Raw genomic sequence first — 22,114 nt, 5'->3', positions numbered from 1 at the left:
ACAGGGATCCGTTCTGTTCTCACTCATTACCAGCTGTACGACCTTGGGTAATTTGCTGACCTCAACCACGTCTTCAGTCTTATTCCTGGGGTCCTCCCCTTCCCCAACACACATCACTCAATGCCAGTTAGCTGTACTTACTGACTCGACCAATAGGCCGTCAGCACGTGTGTCTGCCAGGTGCCACTTTAGGCCTGGGTCCATAGCACTTAAGACAAAGTTCCTGCTGCCTCGGAGCGACTGTCCTCATTGGAAGAGACTTAAGCAATAAGGAGCCAGCCCCGTAGAACCCAGTGGGGACCCCCCACCACCACCCCGCCCACCTAGACCAGGCAGAGAAACTGGAAAGAACCCCAGTGTGGAAGCAAGCATGATGAGCAGTGAGGGAGGGGTAAGAGGTGGGGGATGGGAGTGAGTAGCTGGGTTTGCTTCTAGCATACAGGGAGCCACTGCAGGACCCGAAGCAGGAGAGTCGGGTCGTGTGCCTGAGAAGGGATTACAGGGCCCACGAGGGGCAGGGGGCCACTGTTCAGACCATACAGATGGGGGACTGAGTTTGAGTGGTGACAACTCTCCCCCCTAGTGAGAGACAGAGTGCTTCCTAAACTGTAAAGTCATGGGCATGTGGGAGTTTATCTATTATAATCACTCTTCTTTTTCCTCATCACCCACCCTTCCTTTTCTTCCTTGGCTGTTGCCATTTCATAGTCTGTGTAACCACGTCATGGGTGAAGCGTGGGTTCGTTCGTTTTCTCAGAGCCCGGAACAATCCAGCTTCCCTGGCTCCTCTGAAGATGTTGTGTTGAGAGAGAAAAAAAAATTACACTCTTTAATAGAAATACTTTTCCTTCATTAAATGAAATCTCCAAAGCCCAGTAGCATTTTCAGTGCTTATATAAAGATGCCAGTGGGGATTTGAGATTGAAAGTGGTATTTTTATACAAGTCAATGAAGATCTCAATAGGAAGGAAAGAACACTCTTCAAATCTGAATTCCTCCAGCGCTGGGCAAGACGGATCTTCAGCCCTGGGTGTGGATCACATTACTCTCAGCCCTACCAGGAAACTCTTTTCCTGGAGCACTTCGAGCACTCATAAATATTGGTTCTCTGTTTGGGGAAATTGTATTAATAGTGTCTTTCCAAGCCTGCAAACCATTCAACTTGAATGTCTGTTTGTACCTCAGTTCTGATAACTTTGTACAAAAAACTCAGGAATTTGTAGGAGTTTGAGTCAAGGCAGATCTATGCATGGGCCTGCATGCCTGCACACACAAAACAACGTCTTTTATCTGGTATAACTCAGGAATGAACTATTCCCTTTGGAGGTGTCAGAAGAAAGACTGGTCTCAGGAGATAGAAAGACCAGATTCAAATTCCACCTGTGACTCTTGCTTGTTGGCAAGGGTGGCCCTGGGCAATGCACGTAACCTCAGATTTCTTATCTGTGATAAGAGGAAAACAAAACCATTTTCCCAAGTCTGGTGAGACCTGGATCATAATGTATGAAAAGTGCCTGGCACACAGAAACTGCTCAAAACCTGTTCCTTTGTAACCACCTCTCACCTATTGTTTAAAAACCTGCTAGAATCATCAATTTCATAGCAATTATTCTGGCTATCTATTGCTAATACCCTCCTCCCCTCCACACACACACACGTTTCATGCTTACAATGAAATGACAATGGTCTTGCATTTTTCAGAGAATCTGCAATCCAGGGCTCCTTTCTACTGCATGCTATCTGGGCCTTCAGCTGAGCTGCCTCCAACAGCTTTTATTTCCCTTTGTGTTCCATATCTGGGAATATCCAACACCTAATTTTTTATCTTATATTCTGTATCTGGGAATATCCAGCAGCTAATTTGCAGATGGAAAAACAGACATGAGAGTGGGTATTTGAAGGGGTCTGTTTGGAGCTATGTAGCAAGCTAAGGAAATCTCTTTTCTGAACACCACCACTGTGTCAGGTCCTGTGGGGGGAGAAAAAACTGAAAGGCACTAGCTTTTGAGTTGGTGAGATCACTAGGCAGCAATAGAACCACTGGAGGGACTGAGTTTATGTTCTTCAACAGCTGGTTGCTTTGGCCCCTCAGGACACAAGGCTTTGGAGTTTGGTGAGTCTGGACCTTCCCTGGCTTTCCTTAGGCTTCTTCCTCGAGGAGATTTTTTCCCCCTCGAAGACTATGCCCAGCAGCCAGCAGGTGCTCAACAAATGGCATCAAAGGAAGCATTAGCTCTCTGCTCCACCTCCTGGCATCCTGGTGCCTGCCTCATCAGCCCCATCAGCCCCATCAGCCCCATCAGCCCCATCAGCCCGATGCGGCCGGCCTGGAAAGTAGCGGGCTGGCTGAACTCTCGCCTTAGCTGTGGAAAAATCCATTACCGACAAGTCATTTGTCAAAGCCAACTGTTTAGCTGCTCTAATTTACATATTTATCAAGTTTGATTAGAATGTATTGTCTTCGACTTTCATCCCAGCTTTCACCTCTTCTCGCCCTCTTTTCCTGGGGAAACTGTTTTTGTTGTCCTTGTTGCAAAAGGGCACAGCATAATTCAATTTGCATTTGCTAATAAGCTGCAACCCGAATCTGGGCAGGAATTTCTGGAGGCTGGGAGAGATGAAAGGCAGAGCACCTGTTGGGGAAAGCCTGAGCACTCAGTTCTAGCCTCATAAGCTCATTCAACCAAAGGGCAACAAGTACTCTACAGCTATTCCACCAGCATTTATTGAGCACCTTCTGTGTGAGAGGCCGTTGGAATACAAATTGTGAAAAAGACAAAGTTTGGCTCCAGTGTTGCTTACAGTCTAGTGACCTCAGTTTCTGCATCTATGAGATCAAGTAGCTGGACCAAGTGACCTCTAAGCATTTGTAAGTTACCATTTTTTAAGTAGGTACTATGCATCAGGTCATGTGCATAAACCCAATGCATTATCTCAGTTAATTCTCACAAGATCCCTTGTCAATATCATTATCCTCGTTTTGCAGATGAGGAAATGAATGATCTCAGAGCTCAGTGCCATTTGCAGCAGGGCTTGGGTTTAACCCACCTGCTTGACTCTAGGATTCAAGTTTATAACTGCAAAGCCAGGCTTGAGCTTTTCTTCTCCATTAGTCTTTGAACTCCCAGATGGCAGGGACAGCATCTGGTTCCTCTCCATGTCCTCAGGGTCCAGCCCCAAGTTTGGCATTTGATCAGTGTTAGAACTTGTGTATGGAATTGCACTAAACGGCCCTTCGTCCTCAGCCTTCCTGTTTTTTTTTTTTGTTTTGTTTTTGTTTTTTTTTTTGGCCTAAGGTCTGCCCTGTTCTCTTCAGCTGCTTCAGCTAAAGGCTGGTGTAGTAGACAGTGTGGGTACCACCCTGCCCGCTCCCCTTCAGGACCAATTCCCTCCCTTTCCAGGAGTGGTGGGGGCTGACAGCTCACAGCTGATTTCCTCCCTGGAACTTGCACTCAGCCAAAGGACACTGCCTTGCCTGAGGTCCCAGCCCTGCCCTGGAGACAACTTGCATCCAGTATCCAGTCAGTGCGAGACAGAGCCTGCCCCATTGCCTCCTGGAACAACCGCGCAGGGCCCTCCTGGCCCAGAGCTCCCCATGGGACTGATTAAAGTCACCTTAGAGATCGCCTCAATCCTGCATAACTCCCACCTCTCACAAGTGTTCCTGAGAGTAATTCCCAGTAAAGCTCCTTCCTAGAGGCAGTCTCAGAGCCTCCCTTCTGTTTCCCAGGAGACCCCACCTCAGCAGGAATTCAGAGTGGGCAGCTCTGGGTCTGTTTTCTGGAGGTGCTTGGAGGGTGCTAGGAATAAGACAGATGGTGGCAGGGAGAGCCCTCCTGCCATCAGCCTGTTCCTGAAGGTCCATTGCATACCTCTGCCTGATATACCACATCTGAGATGTGACTTTTGATCCTGCTATGCAAGGCAGCCAATGATTTATGGCCAGATGAGGGGATCCAGATGAACTCTGTGAAGTCAGAGACAGGAGGGTGTGGGCACTACAGTCTGCAGATATCTGGGAAGGCTTTTGGGAGGAGTTGGGGAAAAGAAAATCTAAGAGATTAAAAGTTTGCTTGGGAAGATAGTGACAAGGCCAGTCTGAATAGGTAGAGTATTCTTATAGAAGCTTATAAAATATTCACACCAGGGGCTATTTTGCCTCCAAGGAGACGTTGGACGTTTGGGGATGTCTGAAACTATTTTTGATTGTCACAACAGGGGAGTGGAGTGCTCCTGGCATCTAGTGGGCAGGGGCTAGGGATACATCATACAGTGCACAGCACAGGGCCCCATGCAAACAGTTACCCTGCTGAAAATATCCATAGTACTGAGAAACCCTATTCCTGGGGCTTTTCTCTCAATAAATGGGACCTGCAATTATAGGCAATGCCATAGGGCAGGGACTTAAAGTCTCTTGCTTAGGTTTTTCTTGTGAGCTGGGGATTACTACTCTCATTTCACAGGGAACTGAGTGAGGCTCAGAATGTGTAAGTAATTTACCCGAGGACTCACGGGCCATAATCTGTGGGGCCTGGATGTGAGCCTTGGTCCATCTGCTTGGGAAGCCAGCTGGCTGGGACCCCCTTAGGGGACAGAAAAAATACAGGGACCAGTGTCTTTCTCAGGCTCCCTCCTCCAGACCTCCCCTTCTGCTGGCTTCACCCTCAGTCAGCATGGCTGGATGGATGTCTTTGCCCTTCATCAAGCCTCAGCTCTACCCAGATGAATTCACTGGTTCTCCAGTGCCTCTGAAAAAGCTCTATCGATGCCTCCTAAATGCCATTTTTCTCATAAATTTATGTACAAGAAATTCTGCACCTTGAGCATGTTCTCACTATCATTCCCTGCTCCTGTTCCCTCTTTATTGTCAGTATCAACAGCAGAATGATATCCTCACATTACCCTCAATATGCCATATTTTATAGGGGAAAATCAAAATTATTGCTCTGAGGAAATCAGATATAGCACAACATTAACACCAGGGTTGGCCTAGAAGAAGTCCTGGATACATGATAGTTCCCTCTCTCCCTCCTCAGAGGAGGAACATCCGAGCAGAGTCTGGAAGGCTGAGTAGGAGTAAGCCAGACAGATGAGATGGGGGCTGGCTTTTTTCCCCCAGAGAGAAAAGCGTGTACCCAAGTGTGGAGGTGTGAGAGAACATTCGTGCTTGTGGAGCTGCCAGGAGTTGGCTGAGGCTGGGGCCTGGGGAAGGGATGGACAGGTGAGCACCAACAGCTACCAGAGGGGAGCCACACAGAGGAGGCTGTACTCGCCCGGAGGACAGCCAGGAGTTGCTCATGAGTTTGCAAGCTGGGGAATGGTGTGCTCCCATGTGCGCTTCAGGAAGACTGCTTGGGTGGCTGGGTGGAGGATGGACCAGCAAGGATGGTGCCAGCACAGGGAGACCAGTGACCAGGCCATCCTAACCCTGAGCAGGCCCTCAGGCAGATGCCAGCTAACCGTGCTGTTACTGGTGTCAGGATTTCTTTTTCTCCAGCTTTAGTGGTAGTGTGGACCTGTTTGGGCCCTGGAGTGTTAGAGGAAACACAGCAGCCAGTTTGGTTTGGAAACCAGTAGGAAGGTATTTTCTTGACTTTATGATGGCCTTCAGGGATCATGAAGCCAGGAAAATAACAAATGCGTAGATCTGAGGAATAAAAAATCCTTCTCCTGTTATAACATTATACATCCCCCTCCCAGCTCTCCACCCCTTCCTCCTCCACAGAACACCTCACTCCCTATGACAAGTTATTGTCAAAATTACTGTCAGGGAAGATAGACAGAGAGAGACCAAACTGACCATGTGAACTTTTGTCCTCAGAGGGCCCAGCTAGTGCTCTCTGGGGCCTCTTGGCATCTTCTAGCACCTCCACCAACCACAGATCCACTGATAACTGATTGGATCGGTTAGGGCTCTCCATGTTGACACCAAGGTTATGGCCCTGGTCTCACTCAGGCTGGGCATCAATAGGTAAGATACAAAGTTTCTTAGGCCATCTCTAGGGGGATTAATTAGTTATCTATGGCTGCCTGACAACTTACTCTAGAATTCAGGATCTTACCACAACAACTTACAATCTCCCAGTTTCTGTGGGCCAGGAGTATAAGAGCAGCTCTACTGGGCAGCCCGGGCTCAGGGTCTCTCAGGAGGTTGGGGGAAGCTGGTGGCCAGGGCTGGTTGTCACCTGGGACTAGAGGATCCTCTTCAAGCTTGCTCGCTCATGTGGTTTTGGCTGGCCTCTGTTCCTGGGTACTTCAGTCCCTCACCAGATGGGCCTCTCCACGGGCTACCTGAGTGTCAGGTCATGGCAGCTGGATTCCTCAGTGTGAGTGATGACAGAGAGAGAGAGAGAGAGAGCACTCAAGACGAATGCCACAGTCTTTTTATAGCCTAATGTCAAAGGTGACATGCCATCCCCCTCCATGGTATTCTATCTACTAGAGCAAGCCTATCTGCCTGTCTGTCCAGCCCACACTGAATGGAAGAGGGCTTATCTCTACTTCTTGAAGGGAGGAGACTGACAAAGAATTTGTGAATGTATTTTTTTTTTTTTTTGAGATGGGGGAAGGGCAGAGAGAGAGAGAGAAAGAGAAAGAGAATCCCAAGCAGGCTGCATGCTCAGCATGGAGCCTGACATGGGGCTCAATCCCACAACCCTGGGACCATGACCTGAGCCAAAATCAAGAGCCAGACACTCAACTGACTGAGCCGCCCAAGCGTCCCTGTGACTGCATTTAAAAATCATCCCCAAGGACTCTATTTAATCTCCAAGAGATGTTAAGAGTGTAAATTTGAGATTCATAAAGACCTGGGTTTCATCCAGGCCCTACATGTGCTACTTACACAGGTGTAGACAAGTTGTTTAACCTTTCTAGATCTCGACGTCCTAATCTATAAAATAGGGGTAGGAATAGTTTCATTGGGTTGCTATGAAAATTAGATAAGGTCATGCATGTAAAGTGCTTGACACAGAGTAAGGACTGAATAAATATTACTTGGTTGCTATTGTAACTGATTTCTATTATTGTCCTCCTTCACAAGAAGCAAAATGGCATGGAAGTTAAGGACACAGGTGAAGTCAGACTGCCTGAGTGGGGCCTCACTCTGCCAATCATGGGCTGTGAGCACTAAGACGAGTCACTTAATGTCTCTCGGCCTTGGTTTTCTGTAAAATGAAGATAATAATGCCTTGTGCCTGGCCACCTAATAGATGTTCAATAAAAACTTTATAAGTAAGGAAATAGTGGATGATAGAGGGATATAATGATAAAGGGATGAGTGTGTATGCGTGTGCGTACACAAAGCACATTTGACTTCAAACTCCCTCTGTTAACTGAAGAGGCCGGAATGGCTATCCGGTTCCCCTTGAGTGTGCCCTTGTACCCTTGAGCATGTCACCCTCAATGAACGTTCAGACTTATCACCCCTTACGGGTTGTTCTTGGTCTCATTGTTCAGCTTCTTTTCCACCCTGGCTTTGTTCAAGCATACTTCCTTCATCATCCCAGCTGCCTCCTTCAAGAGTATGTTTAATTGGCTTTGCATGAGTCTGGGGATTCAGTGACAGTGGGGGGTGGGGGGTGTCCCATGTCACACCACCTCAGAACTGCTACATTACCTTAAATTGATTTTGCAAATGAAAGCTAAAAGCTAAGCAAAGGCAACCCATCCATTTTGCCTAAAGATGATTATAATGCTCTTTTACGGCCTCCTAAATGACAAAGCAATTTGTTACCTGCCTGCATCAACATTTGCTTATATTAGCACCCGAGATGCTTGATTTTTATTAGCCCCATGTTATCATTTTATGAAGACGCAGGGGCTCAGTAAAATTAGTGTGCAAATAGAATGCCCATTTTGCATTTCTCTGTGGTCAGCAGAAATGCTGAATGCAATTGAGTTGATACCAGGTCAGGGGAGACATCCATAAAGGTAGCCTTCACTGAGGGCCTTGGTAATGCTATTTATCATTTCTGGACTGCTGGGATAGATGGGGTCAGTGTTAGTGTTTTTTAAAAGGTCTTGGTGGCATTTCATTTTTTGTTTTGTAAGTGAAAAAACAATTGTAAACACTAAGGCAGTAGCTCAACTTCCACCACAGCAAAAAGGGTCGAAACCAAACTCTCTTGTGTACATTGTAGACGGAAGTGCAGCAGATGTGACATCTGATACTGCTGTTGGTCAATCCAGGAGGAGACAGGGTCATGAGAGGAGTCCTAGGCTGGGAACTGAGGTTCGACTCCACCACTGCTAGCCACATGACCTTGGGCACAGATCTTCCTTTTGTGAGCCTTGGTTCCTCACTATGAAATGGGGTTCATACTGTCCACTACATGGAGGTGTGATAAAGATTAAATAAGATAAGCCATGATCTGTATGAGTGTTTTTTATTCCTTAATTCAATAGCAAATTCCTGAGTACCTATTCCACACAGAGTCCTGGGAATGACGTTAAAAATAACCATGAAAGTGCAGCTTCTTCCTGGAAGAACCTATATTTAGTCTAGGAAATACTTAGGTGTCTAACTCCTCTTATAAACCATAAATTTCTCTTCCCGTTTGTTCCTAAAGGTGCCAAACACAGAGCTGAGCACAGAGTGAGTTCTCAAGAATGTTATTTTTTGGGTTAGGGTGGGGGGAAAAATGTATTTTGGCTTCACTGTATTTGTTGCTGCCTCTCAGAGGCCTAGGAGTAGAGAAGAAATAACCTCCATACTGGTCACCCCAATGCACCAGGCAAGTCCCAAGCCTGGGACTTTATTAAGAACCAGGCTTAATAAAGTTAATACATATGTTTTTTTATTTTAGTCTCTGACGTTGGTGCAACTATTGGGATCATAAACCACATTCAAAATAACCTGTCCCTAGCATTTCAAAAACAAAAAAAAAAGTCTGTTAATTATTTCTACCTCCCTTCTCCCTCCAGGTCATCCTCTAATATACATATAGGATTCTTTAATCCAACTTCTCACAATGTTTATTTCTGAATTTCCTTCAGATCATGGTTCCGTTCTGGGTCAATCTGGCCTTCTGGTGCCAGTGACTAAGTAACCCCCTGCCCCTTCCTTCTGGGAATGTCACTCTTGGCTACTGCTTTTGTCTTATAATCTCTTTGCATGATAGCTAAACCTTATTATACAAATGAGATTTCTGTAAAAGCAGCAAGAGCTTGGGCTCTGCTTTGGGGCCATATTTTCCTACTTCTTTGCATGTCTGTTGATTGTTATTGCATGCTGGCCATTGTGAACTGGCCATTGTTGCATGCAACTGGACATTGTTGCATGTCTGGATTTTGTTGTCTTCCCTTAAAGAGAGTTGCACTTTATATGGCAGGCAGTTAAATTTCTTTTGTTCAGTTCGGTCTTTTTGTGATTTAAACATTTTGTTAGAATGAATCTGGAGGAGTTTAGTCCCACCATTAAGACATGGTCCTTCTGGGTTCTCTACTGAATGCCCTGAATGATCAGTGAGGAATACCACTTTGGTGGTGGAACTCAAATGATTCTTATCCCTGAGTGATCCCTGAGAGCTGCACAGGTCACTTCTCCCTGATCACTTTCTCATGATTCCATGGAGACCCTTTCTCATGATGTCGTGGAGACCCTATGCATGCACATCTTGGGACCCAAAAAAACACTCTTAAGGACGCCTTTACAGATTTCTAGGATTCCTTTTCCACAGAGCTCTGTCTTTTCTGGAATGTGCAGAGTTTTCTGGAATGTGCAAGCTACAAACTTGCTTCAGACTCTCTGAAGTTTAATTGCAGTGAGACTTCCATGGTCTGCTCAGGAAACTCTTCTTTGCTCTTTGGTCTGGAATAGGCCTCCTGGCAGAGAGCCAGGGCAATCATGGGGCACACTTCATGTATGTCCCTTTGTTCATATATTAGTCTTGCACTGCCTCTGGTCTGAAAACAGTTGTTTTGTATATTTGCAAATATAATATAAGCAATTTTTCAGTTGCTTAAGTTGAAAGAGAAATCTGGTCCCTATTACTTCATCTAGGCCAAGCAAGGGTTTGGATTCTAATCTCAGCTCGACCCACACCTATTAGCTGTGTGACTTTGAGCAAGTTATATAACTTCTCTGAGCATCAGTTTCTGCCTCTATAAAAGGAATATTAACTGTGCATGTTTCTGTAAAGACTATAAATAGTGTGTGTAATATGCATGACTCAAAAGGTGCTAATTAAATAGCAGCTGCTGCTAGTACTATTACTGATATAAATAGCTACTTTCTTTACTCCAGTATTTACTGAATGTTTACTGTATACTAGGCAATATGTAAGCTTATTTAATCACTATTACTATCCATGTTTATAGATTAGTAAATTGAAACTCAAAAATGATACACAACTTGCCTAGGGTCATAATCAGTGGATCTGGGATTTGACTTCACTCATATGACGTCTTCAGATGATTGTAATATTGATATGATCAATTATACCAAGGAACAGGAGTGTAGCCTTTTAATATTGGGTACCCAGGGATGTAATTTAATTAGTCAGCAATTACTGGGCCTGCATGATTCTAACACAATGATTTAAGAAATGACTATAAAGCACCCAGACCATTCCCTACCCCTCTCTCCCATACCAACTCGTAGTTTCAGCTTTCCCTGTGCCCCCTAAGCAACCTCCTTCCATTTTTATGTTACAGACAACCTTCGGGAAGGGGCAGAGCAGAAGGTGGTATTCATCACGGGACGAGTCCACCCAGGGGAAACACCCTCTTCATTTGTGTGCCAAGGTGAGTTGCAAAATCTCATGAGCATCCTGTGCCTATCCCTGACATCCGACTGGGGCACTGTGATGGCTTCTGGGACAGTGTGGTCACATGCAGAGTCATTATCTTGGATGCAAATGTACTTCATTTCTAAAGAGGTTATAGCTGATCTCCATTAGTAGTTCTTTCAATAAATGTTTACTAGCTACATGTATGGGTGGAAGAATGAGTGGATGAATGGTTGGATGGATGAATAGGTAGGGCTAAATGGAATTCTTTCATATGTGCTATGTTGACGATAAGCCACACAGAGTCATCTACAGTTCCTAGCTTGGCTTTTCTTGTTTACAAAATTAAGAAATCTGGCCCCAGGCCAATGTATATGTTAGTAGGAGTACAGTAAAGCAGGGAGGTAAGGATTAGAAGCTATCTGTTCACTCATTAATTCAGTCATTCACTTAAGAAACAACTTTTGAAATACCTACTATAAGCCAGGAAGCATGCTTTGTATCAGACAATCAGAGGTAAATAAGACACAATTTTTCATCTCAGAGATATCTCTTTATAATTGCATTTTTATTTATTATTAAATATTTAATCCATATGAAATATATATTTAGTCAACAATATATATACATGCATACATATGTATTTAGTTAGTCAGCAATATAAGTATACTCAATAAATAATATATAAATAACAATTTAATGAATGCCCAGGTACTCACCAGCTTTAGAAGCAGAATATTATCTATTCCTTTTAAATCCTTTGTCCTGCTTTCCACCTTCCTCCTCACACAGATAACCATAAGCTTGAATCTTGTCTTTGTCTTTCTTAATAGTTTTATTATGCATGTAAGCATGCCTAAACAATGTAGGGTTTAGTTTTGCATGTTTGGGGGCTTTTTATAAAGTTAAAAAAAGGTATCATTCTGTGTACATTGGTGCTTGTATTCACCCAATATCCATGTTGGTGAGTGTGGCTGTAGTTCATTTCTTTTTGCCATGCACTCCATGTCTGTCTGCACCTCAACTACCTATCTGTTCTTATGGACAATTCCATTGATGATAGTGTTTTTTCTTACAAACAATGCTGATACAAATGTCCTTATATGTGTGTTGCTTTGTGCAAATGTGCAAATGATTTTCTTTTTGTCTTTTTTTGAATTTTAGTTAACATACTGTGCAATACTGGTTTCAGGAGTAGAATTCAGTGATTCGTCACTTACATACAACACCCCAACAAGTGCCCTCCTTATACCCATCACCCACTAGCCCATCTCCCACCTACCTCCCTCTATCAACCCTTGGTTTGTTCTCTATAGTTAAGAATCTCTTATGGTTTGTTTTCCTCTCCCTGTTCTCCCCCCTTCTCATGTGTTCATCTGTTTTGTTTCTTAAATTCCACATATGAGTGAAATCATGTGGTTTTTGTCTTTCTCTGACTGACTTATTTCGCTTAGCATAATACATTCTATCTCCATCCACGTGTTGCAAATGGCAAGATTGCATTCCTTTTGATGGCTGAGTAATATTCCATTATATATATATCCCACATCTTCTTTATCCATTCATCAGTCACAAATGCTTTTCTAGGGCATATAACCATGGAAGGCAGTTGACAGGCCACAGGATATGTGCATCTTAAACTTAACGATATCACCAAATTTCTGAGACCTACACCTCTATACTGCCACCAGCAATGTGTGAGAGTTTGTAATGTCCCACATTCTCACCAATACTTTTGCATTTTTACCTGTGTAGTGGGTACACCACATATAAAATACGTGACACTGTATATGTGCCGAGCACTGTTCTAAGCACCTTACGTATTTTATTTTATTTTAATTATTTATATTTTGCTAATTTAGTGTAATTTATTTTAATTATATTAAATTTTCTATGTGATGAAAACTAATATTAACTATATTTTTACATATGAGCAAACCCGGGTCTGGTGAAGGTAAGTCATTTGTCTCATTTTAGTCTCTAAATGACCATAAGGTCAAAAGGATATTAAAAAAAAAAAAACATAGAAATTATACAACTTGAGGGAGACAGTGGACTGCTGTGGAAATATATGGTGATTTGCCATCAGACAGGCTTGGGGCCAAAAATTGTCTAGCACACTTCCTAGCAGTATGATATCAGTTTCCTTAGAGGTAAAATAATTAGGGTTTCAGTACCCATTTGCAAAGGCTGTTGTGAAGCTGGTGTCAGATGGATGTGGACAAACTCCCAGTCCTGTGCCTGGCACTTAGCAGACACTCAGGACAGATGTTACCCCCTTCCCCATGGCAGTCTGCAAAGATGCCGCAGGTAATCTGCTCTGTAAACTCTAAGGCACCATGCAAATTAATATGAGTCTTCTTTTCCCATTCATAATTGAGTCTACGGTGCTGTGATTAGGCACGATTGCCTCCCCCTTTCTTTCAGACCAGGAGCCAGAGTTTCAGGGAGAGGAAGTGATTGCCCAAAGATGAGCCACTCAGAAGAGCCAAGGCCGGTGCCTCGGCTCCCTGCTGCTGTCACTCCAGCTTACTCCTTGGCCTTTCTCACTTTCATCCTCTTTCCTCCCAGTGCTGTCCTTGCAGTAACCTCTCCGAGGTCCCTCCTGGTTTTACCAGACCCTCTACTTGCAGCCATCTGTCACTTACTAAACTTGGCAGCAGACCTGTTCCCCCGGCTGATTGGATACAACTATTTTGTCCTTGTTTTGTAAAAAAGATAGTAGTAGCCTTACCATCAATACTTCCAGCTCTGGGGGCCCAAGCTCCCAGGCCCACCTCCTCTGTGGGCAGTAGACAGAGGGCAGGGTCACCATCACATTTTACAGACAAGGCCTGAGACACAGAGAAGTACATCTCAGGTGCTTTCTCTGTTGAGCCTGCTTTTCCAAAAAGGAATCTGGATGGTGCTGAGTTGATAGACTCAGTGCCGTCCCACAGGCTTTCCATCAGTGTTTATTCCTTGGCAGAGCCTTTTAAAACCTTCTCTCTACCTTCTCAAGATAAACTCCAATTCCTCCTCATGACATTTACAACCCTCCACGATCTGGCTCCTGCCAGGTTCTCTGGTCCAAGCCTCATTAGATCCCCACCCCCACCCCCACCCCCGCACACACAATTTAACCCTGAACAGGCAATCTTCTTCCAATCATCAGGCCTTTGAATCTGCTGCTCCTTTGCCCACCCCTTGCAACCTGGCAAACATCTCCCATCTCCCAAGGTTCGTTCAAAATACCCACTGTGGGCCCCTCTCCCACTCCCTTCAGACCCTGCTTTGCACCTCTGTTGTGGTTACCCACTGGTCATCTTTATTGCCGTGATTTGTTATGTATTTGATTTATATTTATTTCTTCCCTTTAAACTGTGAGCTATTTGAGGCCTAGGGCTGGATCCTGGAGTGTCATTTTCTACATCTGGAAAATGGGGATTATCTCGTTCATCCCATGGGGCTGCTGTGAGGAGCAAATGCTGTGTTGGCTCTGGGATTCCAAATCTGAGCTCAGAAAGAGGAGCCTTAAGGTCACACAGCCAGTAAACAGCAGAGGGGGGGCTTTGAGTCTGGGTCTCCTGAGCCTGTACACGCACTTTTGCCCCACTCAGAGATGGGAAGTGCTAGAAAGCCAAGCTTTATGCCTGGGGGCACATAGTACTCTGGGAACCCCACAATGGTTGATGTGCATTTACAGATGAGAATGGGGAGGCACAGGGAACTAAAGTAGCTTACCCAAGATCACACAGTGAATTCGTGGCACATGTGGCTTGGGACCTATCCCTTTAATCCCAGTCTTCTTCCTTCCCTAGCTCTGTCACTGTCCCTGGAGATACAATTTATCCCTCTGGAGGCAGCTTAAGACAGCCTCATTCCTCCACTTTGCCAATGAGAGACTGAGGCATCATCTTTCCCAAGGGTCTCTCAAGTTGGACCACAGCCCCACAGGGCACAGCTGGATCCCCTCCAAGCCCACCTTGTTCTGGGGAGAGCAACAGGGTCCAAGGCCTGGAAGGGTGATGGCTGAGGTACCTTCGGCTCAGTTAATGCTTCTTCCACATTAACTGGCTCAGTGACCTTGAGCGGGGAACAGACATGTGGGGCCTGTTCGTCCCCATCTGGCTGGGACCATGGTCCTCACAGCCAAGCTGCTGACGCACCTGCTGCTGGGAGTAGAGTGAAATCATGTCATCACAGAGCTCTGGAGGGGCGCCAGTGAGGGTGGCAAGTCTTTGATTTCCTCAAGACTTGCCTTGGCCGTGGGACGGCAGATTGTCAATCACCCCTCAGCTGCCCCAAACCCCACACATGGGCTCTGTGAGGCCAGACTATCCTCATTCTCCAGCCATGACATGAAAGGTCAAAGGAGCTTCTGAGTTGCCCTTGTAGCAGAGTGTGTGTGATCATGACCTCTGGAGCTAGACTGCCTGACACTGAAGCCCAGCTCTTCCACATAGTACAGTATGACCTTGGGGTCATTCCATAACCTCTCTGTGACTCAGTTCCCTTATCTGGGAAGGGAAATAATGATAGACGTCCTACCTCATATGGTTGTTGTGCAGATTAAATGAGTTAATACCCATAAAATATTTAGGACAGTGTCTGCAATACAATAAGCGCTAAATAGGTGTTACTAATGGAGCACTTACAGGTGCCAAGTATGGTTCCTCTAACCCTCACAGGGCACCCAAACCCCTTGGGGTGTCATTTCTGTGTTGTGTGTGCCACCCCACCTTCCTTGCCGCTTTCCTGAGAGAGCTGTTAGCTGAAACCTCCTCATTTCTGCACCAGTAAGACTGTATCGCAAGTCAGAGGTTTGGCCTGAACTAGACCTCAGGTGTCTGATTTCTGGTAGAGTGAATGTTCTTTCATGGATGCTTCCTGGGGTTGTTGGGACCACTCAAGGGGCTGCTGTGAGGATTCGTGAGCTCTGCTGCCAAGGTGCTAAGGTGCCCACCAGGGCCTAGACTATGGAGATACAGCTGGCCTTCCCTCGGGCAGTTTATTCTTCAGGGTTACCCTCAGGTGATAAGAAGATGGAAGAGTTACACACACACACACACACACACACACACGCACACCACTCACAACCACCAGGACCACCAGGACCACCAGAACCAAGCCCAACCTACTGTTTCCTCCAGTGAAGTGGTCACCTTTGCTCCTCCCCCCCTCCACTCTTTTCCTCCCACCTCTATCCCTCACCTATTCTCCCTCTTCTCCTCTCTCTCTCTCTCTCTCTCTCTCTCTCTCTCTATCCCTGACAGCCTCATATTATAAGTGAAACACCAGATCCACTAAGGGGTTGTCATGGGCCTTTCACTTCCCTGAGCTTATCTTTTCATCTGTGAAATGAGCAGAGGTAGGGGTTGGATGGTAAGAACCAAGACTGCGAATTTCAGGTTCTTCAAGGCCAGACTCCCTCTGATTCCATAATTTGGGGCCCATGGACCCAGCTTAGGGTAGACAGGGGCCTGGTGCCAGGTCAGGAAAAGGCCTGGAGTGGCTGCTATCATGTGACCCACACTCTGGACTCTGGGTCCAGCAGAGACCCCCAACTATCTTGCTTGAAGCCTGGACTTTTCCCACTGCAACATATTGCCTCTTAGTAGAGAACAGCAACAATAAACCTCACATGGAACTCTCTATATGCATATATGCATATATGCAAATCATTCTACAAATCACATGCAAATAGCCTCCTGACTCTTCCATATTGCCTTAGTGGAAAGGGCACCATTTTGAAGCCAGTAGAACTGGATCTGCATCCCATCTAGGCCCCTGTGAGATGTTCCGCAAATGATGTCACCACCCTGACTTTGTTTTTCTATCCGTAAATGGAGCCAATAAAATTACAGGTCAATCCAGCTAATGAACATACAGTGCCCATCACTGGTCCATCTTTATTCCTAGCACTGAGCTAGACACTGACAAAATAGTGGCAAAGAGGTAGACCTGTCCTTGCCATCTTGGAGTTCACAGTCTGGAGGGAAGAAAGACAAACAGCAGGTGCAAACCTCAATCTCCAAACCTCAGAGGCAGAGGAAACATAATTTTCCCTATTTTTCTGTAACTGAACTTACTTTCCATTTTGAGGCCCCATTCTGCCAGGGGCCAGAAGCTTAATCTCAGTCATTTTGGTATCATCTTTCCCCAGGAGTGTGTAATTTCAGTGAAGAGTTCTGATGCTCTTGGGGATGGTAGACAAATAATCTCATCATTGGTATCACCATGTATGCACATTCCTTCCCCTACACCTGCTGCATCCTCACAATTTTCTGGGCCTTGGTCACTGCAGAGCCTCTGCTGGTCAGCACCATGTCAGACCCTGGCTCCTGACTGCAAGACTCTATGTTTGCTGGCTCTCGGCTATGTCTGCCCCCCAACCTCCACCCTGTCCACCTTCAGGCCATCGAGACCTCCGTTATTCCTTCCTCCCAAACCGCATTCCTTGCTGCAGCTGGGAGAGCCCAGATCTGCCCCTGTACTTGGCAGTGGTCTCCTGTGTCTTTCATATCCTTCAGCTGGACTGGCAAGTCCCTGTTCACCTCTTCCCTTTCTATCTCAACACCCTCTCATCCCCACAGCGTCAGCCAAACCAAGTAGGAGCGATGATTCAGACAACATACATATAAGTTTCTTATGTGCCAGACCCTTTGCTATTAGCTCACTGAGATCCCCACAATAACTTACAAGGTAATTTTATTCTCTCCTTATCTGATGAGGAACTGAGCAACCAAGAGGTTGGGCCACACAGCTATTCAAACCCAGGTAGTCCAGTTTCAGAGTCCATGCCTTTAATCATGAAACCAGGCCGTCTTCTTCCTCACCTCCTATCCTTTATGCAGGACCCCCCTGCCTGGAGCACCTTCTCCTGGCATCCCTTCATCCGGCTCATTCTACTCATCCTTTACGTCTCCCTTTTCCATAGTCCCTTCCCAGGCCCTCTGGGTCCTCACGGCTCCTTGGACTGTTCCCACCTGAGCCTTTGCCAGTCACCAGAGTGGGTGTTTCTCGCCTACCATGCACCTTCTATGACAGGAACCACTTATGTATCTTGGAATGCTAGGCTTATAGCACAGACATAGCCCTGAGTGATTTTCAGTTCAGTTAACCCTATACTCTGTCAAGGTTAAATGAATTCCTGGGGCCAGTCTCCTAAAGGACATTTATTAGGCACCTTCTGTGTACCTTGCCCCGAACTAAGTACACTAGAAATAACAATGAATGGCCAGTTGGGGTTGAACGGCGAGGTTCATCATGACTAGGCCAAGGTTGGCCCAGGGCAGTGATCTCTGTGACCTGGCTGTAATTTCAGATCATCTATCACTTTTTTTGCCTCTACCCCAGGCCCTCAAGCCTCCAGCCCTCCTGTTGTCCTGCTTTCTTCCACCTTCCTGATTAAGTGAGTTCAAGGGAAAGGACCCAGCAAACTTGTTTACCAAAGGAACAAAGATTCATCTAAGGAGGTTGATTGTGTCTCCTGGCAGGAGGGAGATTATTCTCCTCACTTGATAGATGAAGATCCTTCTACTTTGGGGGAGAGGAAGAAAAAGATGGAATTACAGACTGCCAGTGTGGAAAGTGTCCTTGAGAATTACCAACTTCTTTCTCCTAACTTTAAAGATGAGAGTAGGCTGGAGACTTTGTAAAACTCAGCCAGTAACTGAGCCACAACTAGAGCCCAAGTTCTCAGACAGCTGGTTTGTTGGCTTCTTCAATTTGGCATCCTTATTCCCAGATCCCGTAGCTAGCAAACTTCACAGACCAGGACCCCCAGTTCCAAATCCCATTCTGTTTTTTCTCCCCTCGTTGCCTCTCAATCTTTAGTAAAGCCCAATTTTCAGGTTCTGTGTCAGGCAGTTAAAGTACAGGCATTTTAGCCCATTCACATAGTAGCCTTCCAGACTGAGTATTACAATCCCTGTATCAAGATGAGGAGACTGGGCAGAGAGAGCTGGCAGCTTCTCCAGCTAATAACCAGTTAGGGTTTGAATGCAGGTGTCCAGGTCCTTCTGCTTTCTCAGTCTATGCAATGCTTTTGGCCTGTGGCTGGGGGTGGCGTTTCTTCTGCGCTCTTACTTTCTCCACTATTTCTCCTCATATTCCTCTCTACTTGCAAAGGCTCGCCTACCAACTTCCTGATCTATGGGAATGATTCAACATTCCCTGTTGAACTGTATCTGACCTCAAGCCAAGAGAGGAGTCTGAAACCTCTCCTCTCCTTGCCCCACACTCACTGTGGGAGAGGGAGCTCTGGGTGGCTGCAGCTTCTGGCCTGGCTTTGTTTTCTCTCATCCTTTTATTAGCTGCCTAATTGGCAGCCCAATTAATCTGCTCATCTGTGAAGGAGGATGGATCACGATGAGCTACTCCATTTCCAGAAGCCATTCTCTGCCATTCTCTGAGGCAGCATGGCCAGGCCCTGAGTGCAGGCTGGCTCCTTGATGGAGGGCTGCCCCGGGAGCTGGGGTCAATTAGTGGACAGATTAAGCAATTATTAGCCCCTAACAAGGGCACCTGGTATCATTACCCTGCCTGTTTACTGGCAAACTGCAGCTTTAATATGAAGACCAACAAATAAATTAGGGCATCTGGTCTACTGCCGCGTCGGTGGAGAAGTAAATGATGTCCAACTGGCTTTCGGCTGCCGATGGATTCTGAGCCCTGGCCTAATGAAAAGCCTGAGATGTCGCTCACTGGTCACAGCAGAGTTAGGATATGCTATGGAGCCATTTATCATTCCAGGAGCTAAGTGCCTGCCGCTGGCACATGGATCGTTCTTAGTTACCCTGCTGCTTCCTCCTGTCTGTCTGTCAAAACATACTTATCTTTCAGGGTCCAGTTCAAAGCCTCTTTCTGCTTGATGCCTTTCCTTCTCTCTCCAGCAGGAAAGGAGTTCCCTTCTACACTTTGGGTGGGTCGTGCACTTCCCTACCATTCTCCAGCTCTACAGTCATTTCATGGAATGCCAGAGCTCCATTTTGCCTATTTTTTTTCAGGTCTCTGAAGAAGGGATAGAAATGTGGAGGAGAAAAAGGAGGCATGAGGACTCAGGTTGTTTGTTTCCTGAGCCCCTCTCCTGTCTGGCTATGCAGACCATCACCAGAAGGAAGTCAGCAAGGGCAGTGAGAGGCTCAGATTCGCACTTCAGGAAGATCCCTTTAGCTACACTGTTGAGGGCACATTCCAAAAGTGTTTGCAGTCATTCAGGCCAGATGTGGTGGTGGCCTAGAACAGACGAGCAGCAGAGGGATGCAGATGAAGAGCAGATTTGCTAGATTCAAGGAAGAGACTTGAGGACTGCCTGATTGAGGGGGTACAGTCATGGAGAATTCAACTTTCCTAAATTTGGTGACCTGAAGGCAAGTGGTATTGGTGCCGGTGAGAATCAGCGAGGACAGCCAGCCCTAGAGTCTGTGAACAGAGGGCCCTCAAAGTGGAAAGGGGCAGAGTAGGGACATTGAAGAAGCCTTTCTCTCTTCATGTGACTTTAACCGAATCCCTTCTCTCTGCCTCAGCAACAGGAGGGTTTAGATCCCCGAGTCCCTGAACACATAATCATCCAATCCAATATCAACACTTAGCCATTGGAGAGCATCTCTTAATTCATTGTTTAGGGTTATCCTGCCTCTCCCTCATCTCTGTCTGTCAAAACCCAGGCCCTCCAAGGCATAACTCAAATATTCTTTTCTTAGAAGCTCTCATGGGCTATGCAGCAGGAAATGTGCTCTCCCTTCTGCCCATGGGCTTCAACATTATGTTTGGAACTGTCTCTTGGAAACAGAGATATATTTGTAAAATTTTCCAGGCAACACCTAATCCATAGCCACATACCCACGATGGTTGACAACACAGGTCAAAATTCACCTTTCGAGCTTTTACTGCTTCCAAGCTGGGTAAAATGTACTCCTCCCTCTTGAAACACTTCGAGGTTAACCCAGATGCTTTTCTTTCCCTAGGGATCATTGACTTCCTCATAAGCCAGCACCCTATTGCCCGTGTCCTCCGGGAACACCTGGTCTTCAAGATTGCACCAATGCTCAACCCAGATGGAGTCTACTTAGGCAATTACAGGTAAGGGGCAGGGGAGAATGCTTGGAAGCTGGCAGTCACAGGATGGTGGGATGGAAGCAAGGAGAAAAGGGGAATATATTTTTGAGAAAGAATTTTCCTACTTCCCATGAGTTCATTAGAGGAAGTTTCACCCTAGCTTTTGAGAATGTGGCTAATGAGCCTTGGATGTTTCATGCACAGCCACCTGAGGTAACTTGCTGGGGTTTTCTGGTCAGTTCACTAGACCTGGAATCAAGAAAGTTAGAATCAGTTTTGGCACCTACTTCCCGTGTAACCTTGGGGAATTTGCTTTCCAGTCTGATGCTCAGTTTCTCTCGCATAATGAAGGCAATGATCACATACCTGGCAGGGTACTGGGGAGAATCAAAAGAAATGGTGGAGACAAATGTGCTTTGCAGAGTATCATATGGTGGTTACAGTGATGACTATTTTGATTCTGTGTTTCTTTTTGGAGATCATTAATGAAGGAGAGTGGCATCCCAGGTCATCTGAACAGCATTTCTCTCAGATGTGGGCATACCAGCCAGCCCCACACTCACTCATGTGCTCAGACCTTGAACTCTCTTTCTCTGGGATGAACACCATAATTTATATAGCCTAAAATTTCACTGCCCGGTGGGTCATCTGCTAGAATATTGAATCCTCCAGATAGTGTTATTATTCTTATTTGACAGTTGAGGCAACAGGCTTGCCCAGAGTCACACAACCAATGAACCACTGGCTGTCTAACTTCACTGCCCTCATTATACCTCTTTAGAGTGGATGAGTCCCACAACTTGTAACATTCATTCTGTGTGACCTGGTGCCTGTCTGTCCTCCTTTCTGCCTCCCCTCCCACCCTGTACTCTTAGAACTGTTGCTCTAGCCACACTAAGCAAAGCCTAGTTCCCTGGACATGTCCTATTGGTCCCTGATTCCTTACCTTCCTCAAGGCCACCCTCTGCTGAGGACATGCTGTCCCTTCTTTAACTCATTAACCCTTCTTCACAATGCAGCTCATGTCTCTTCTTCTGAAAAGCATTCCCCAACCCCCCAGGCAGAATTAGTTACTCCCTTCTCTAAGCTCCCACAGGCCTGGTTGTTGAACAAGACTTATCCCATTGTGTGGACTCCACTGGCCTTCAAGCCAGCAAAGAACAGGGACTGAGCCTTAGTGGTCCTTTTGTCCCTGATTCTGGGCAGCAGGGATAAGCCCACAGTAGATGCTCAAAAACTATTTGATGAATTTGAGTGAAGGAAAGGATGATTTTATTGATAAACCAAGGTCTACACATGAGATGGGATTTACCCATGGTCAGTGGTACAGCTCAGATTAGAAC

The 22,114-nt window shown here is 46.0% G+C and overlaps 1 protein-coding gene across 4 annotated transcripts in view; it reads left to right on the top strand.

Moving 5' to 3' along the window:
* The window catches only part of LOC123597854 (BEN domain-containing protein 5), a 1,446,709-nt gene that overhangs the window by 1,301,564 nt on the left and 123,031 nt on the right, over nucleotides 1-22,114 (top strand). For all 4 annotated transcript variants that reach the window (XM_045477303.1, XM_045477305.1, XM_045477302.1 and 1 more), the window contains exons 7-8: nucleotides 10,657-10,746; nucleotides 20,681-20,795. In XM_045477303.1, the coding sequence (XP_045333259.1) occupies nucleotides 10,657-10,746; nucleotides 20,681-20,795 (205 nt within the window). The remainder of the gene's footprint in view (nucleotides 1-10,656; nucleotides 10,747-20,680; nucleotides 20,796-22,114) is intronic.

Source organism: Leopardus geoffroyi, chromosome C1 (assembly GCF_018350155.1).
Source record: "Leopardus geoffroyi isolate Oge1 chromosome C1, O.geoffroyi_Oge1_pat1.0, whole genome shotgun sequence".
In the NCBI taxonomy this organism is placed as follows: domain Eukaryota; kingdom Metazoa; phylum Chordata; class Mammalia; order Carnivora; family Felidae; genus Leopardus; species Leopardus geoffroyi.
The sequence above is the reverse complement of the archived record's forward strand: the minus strand, read 5'-3'. Positions and strand labels throughout refer to the sequence as shown.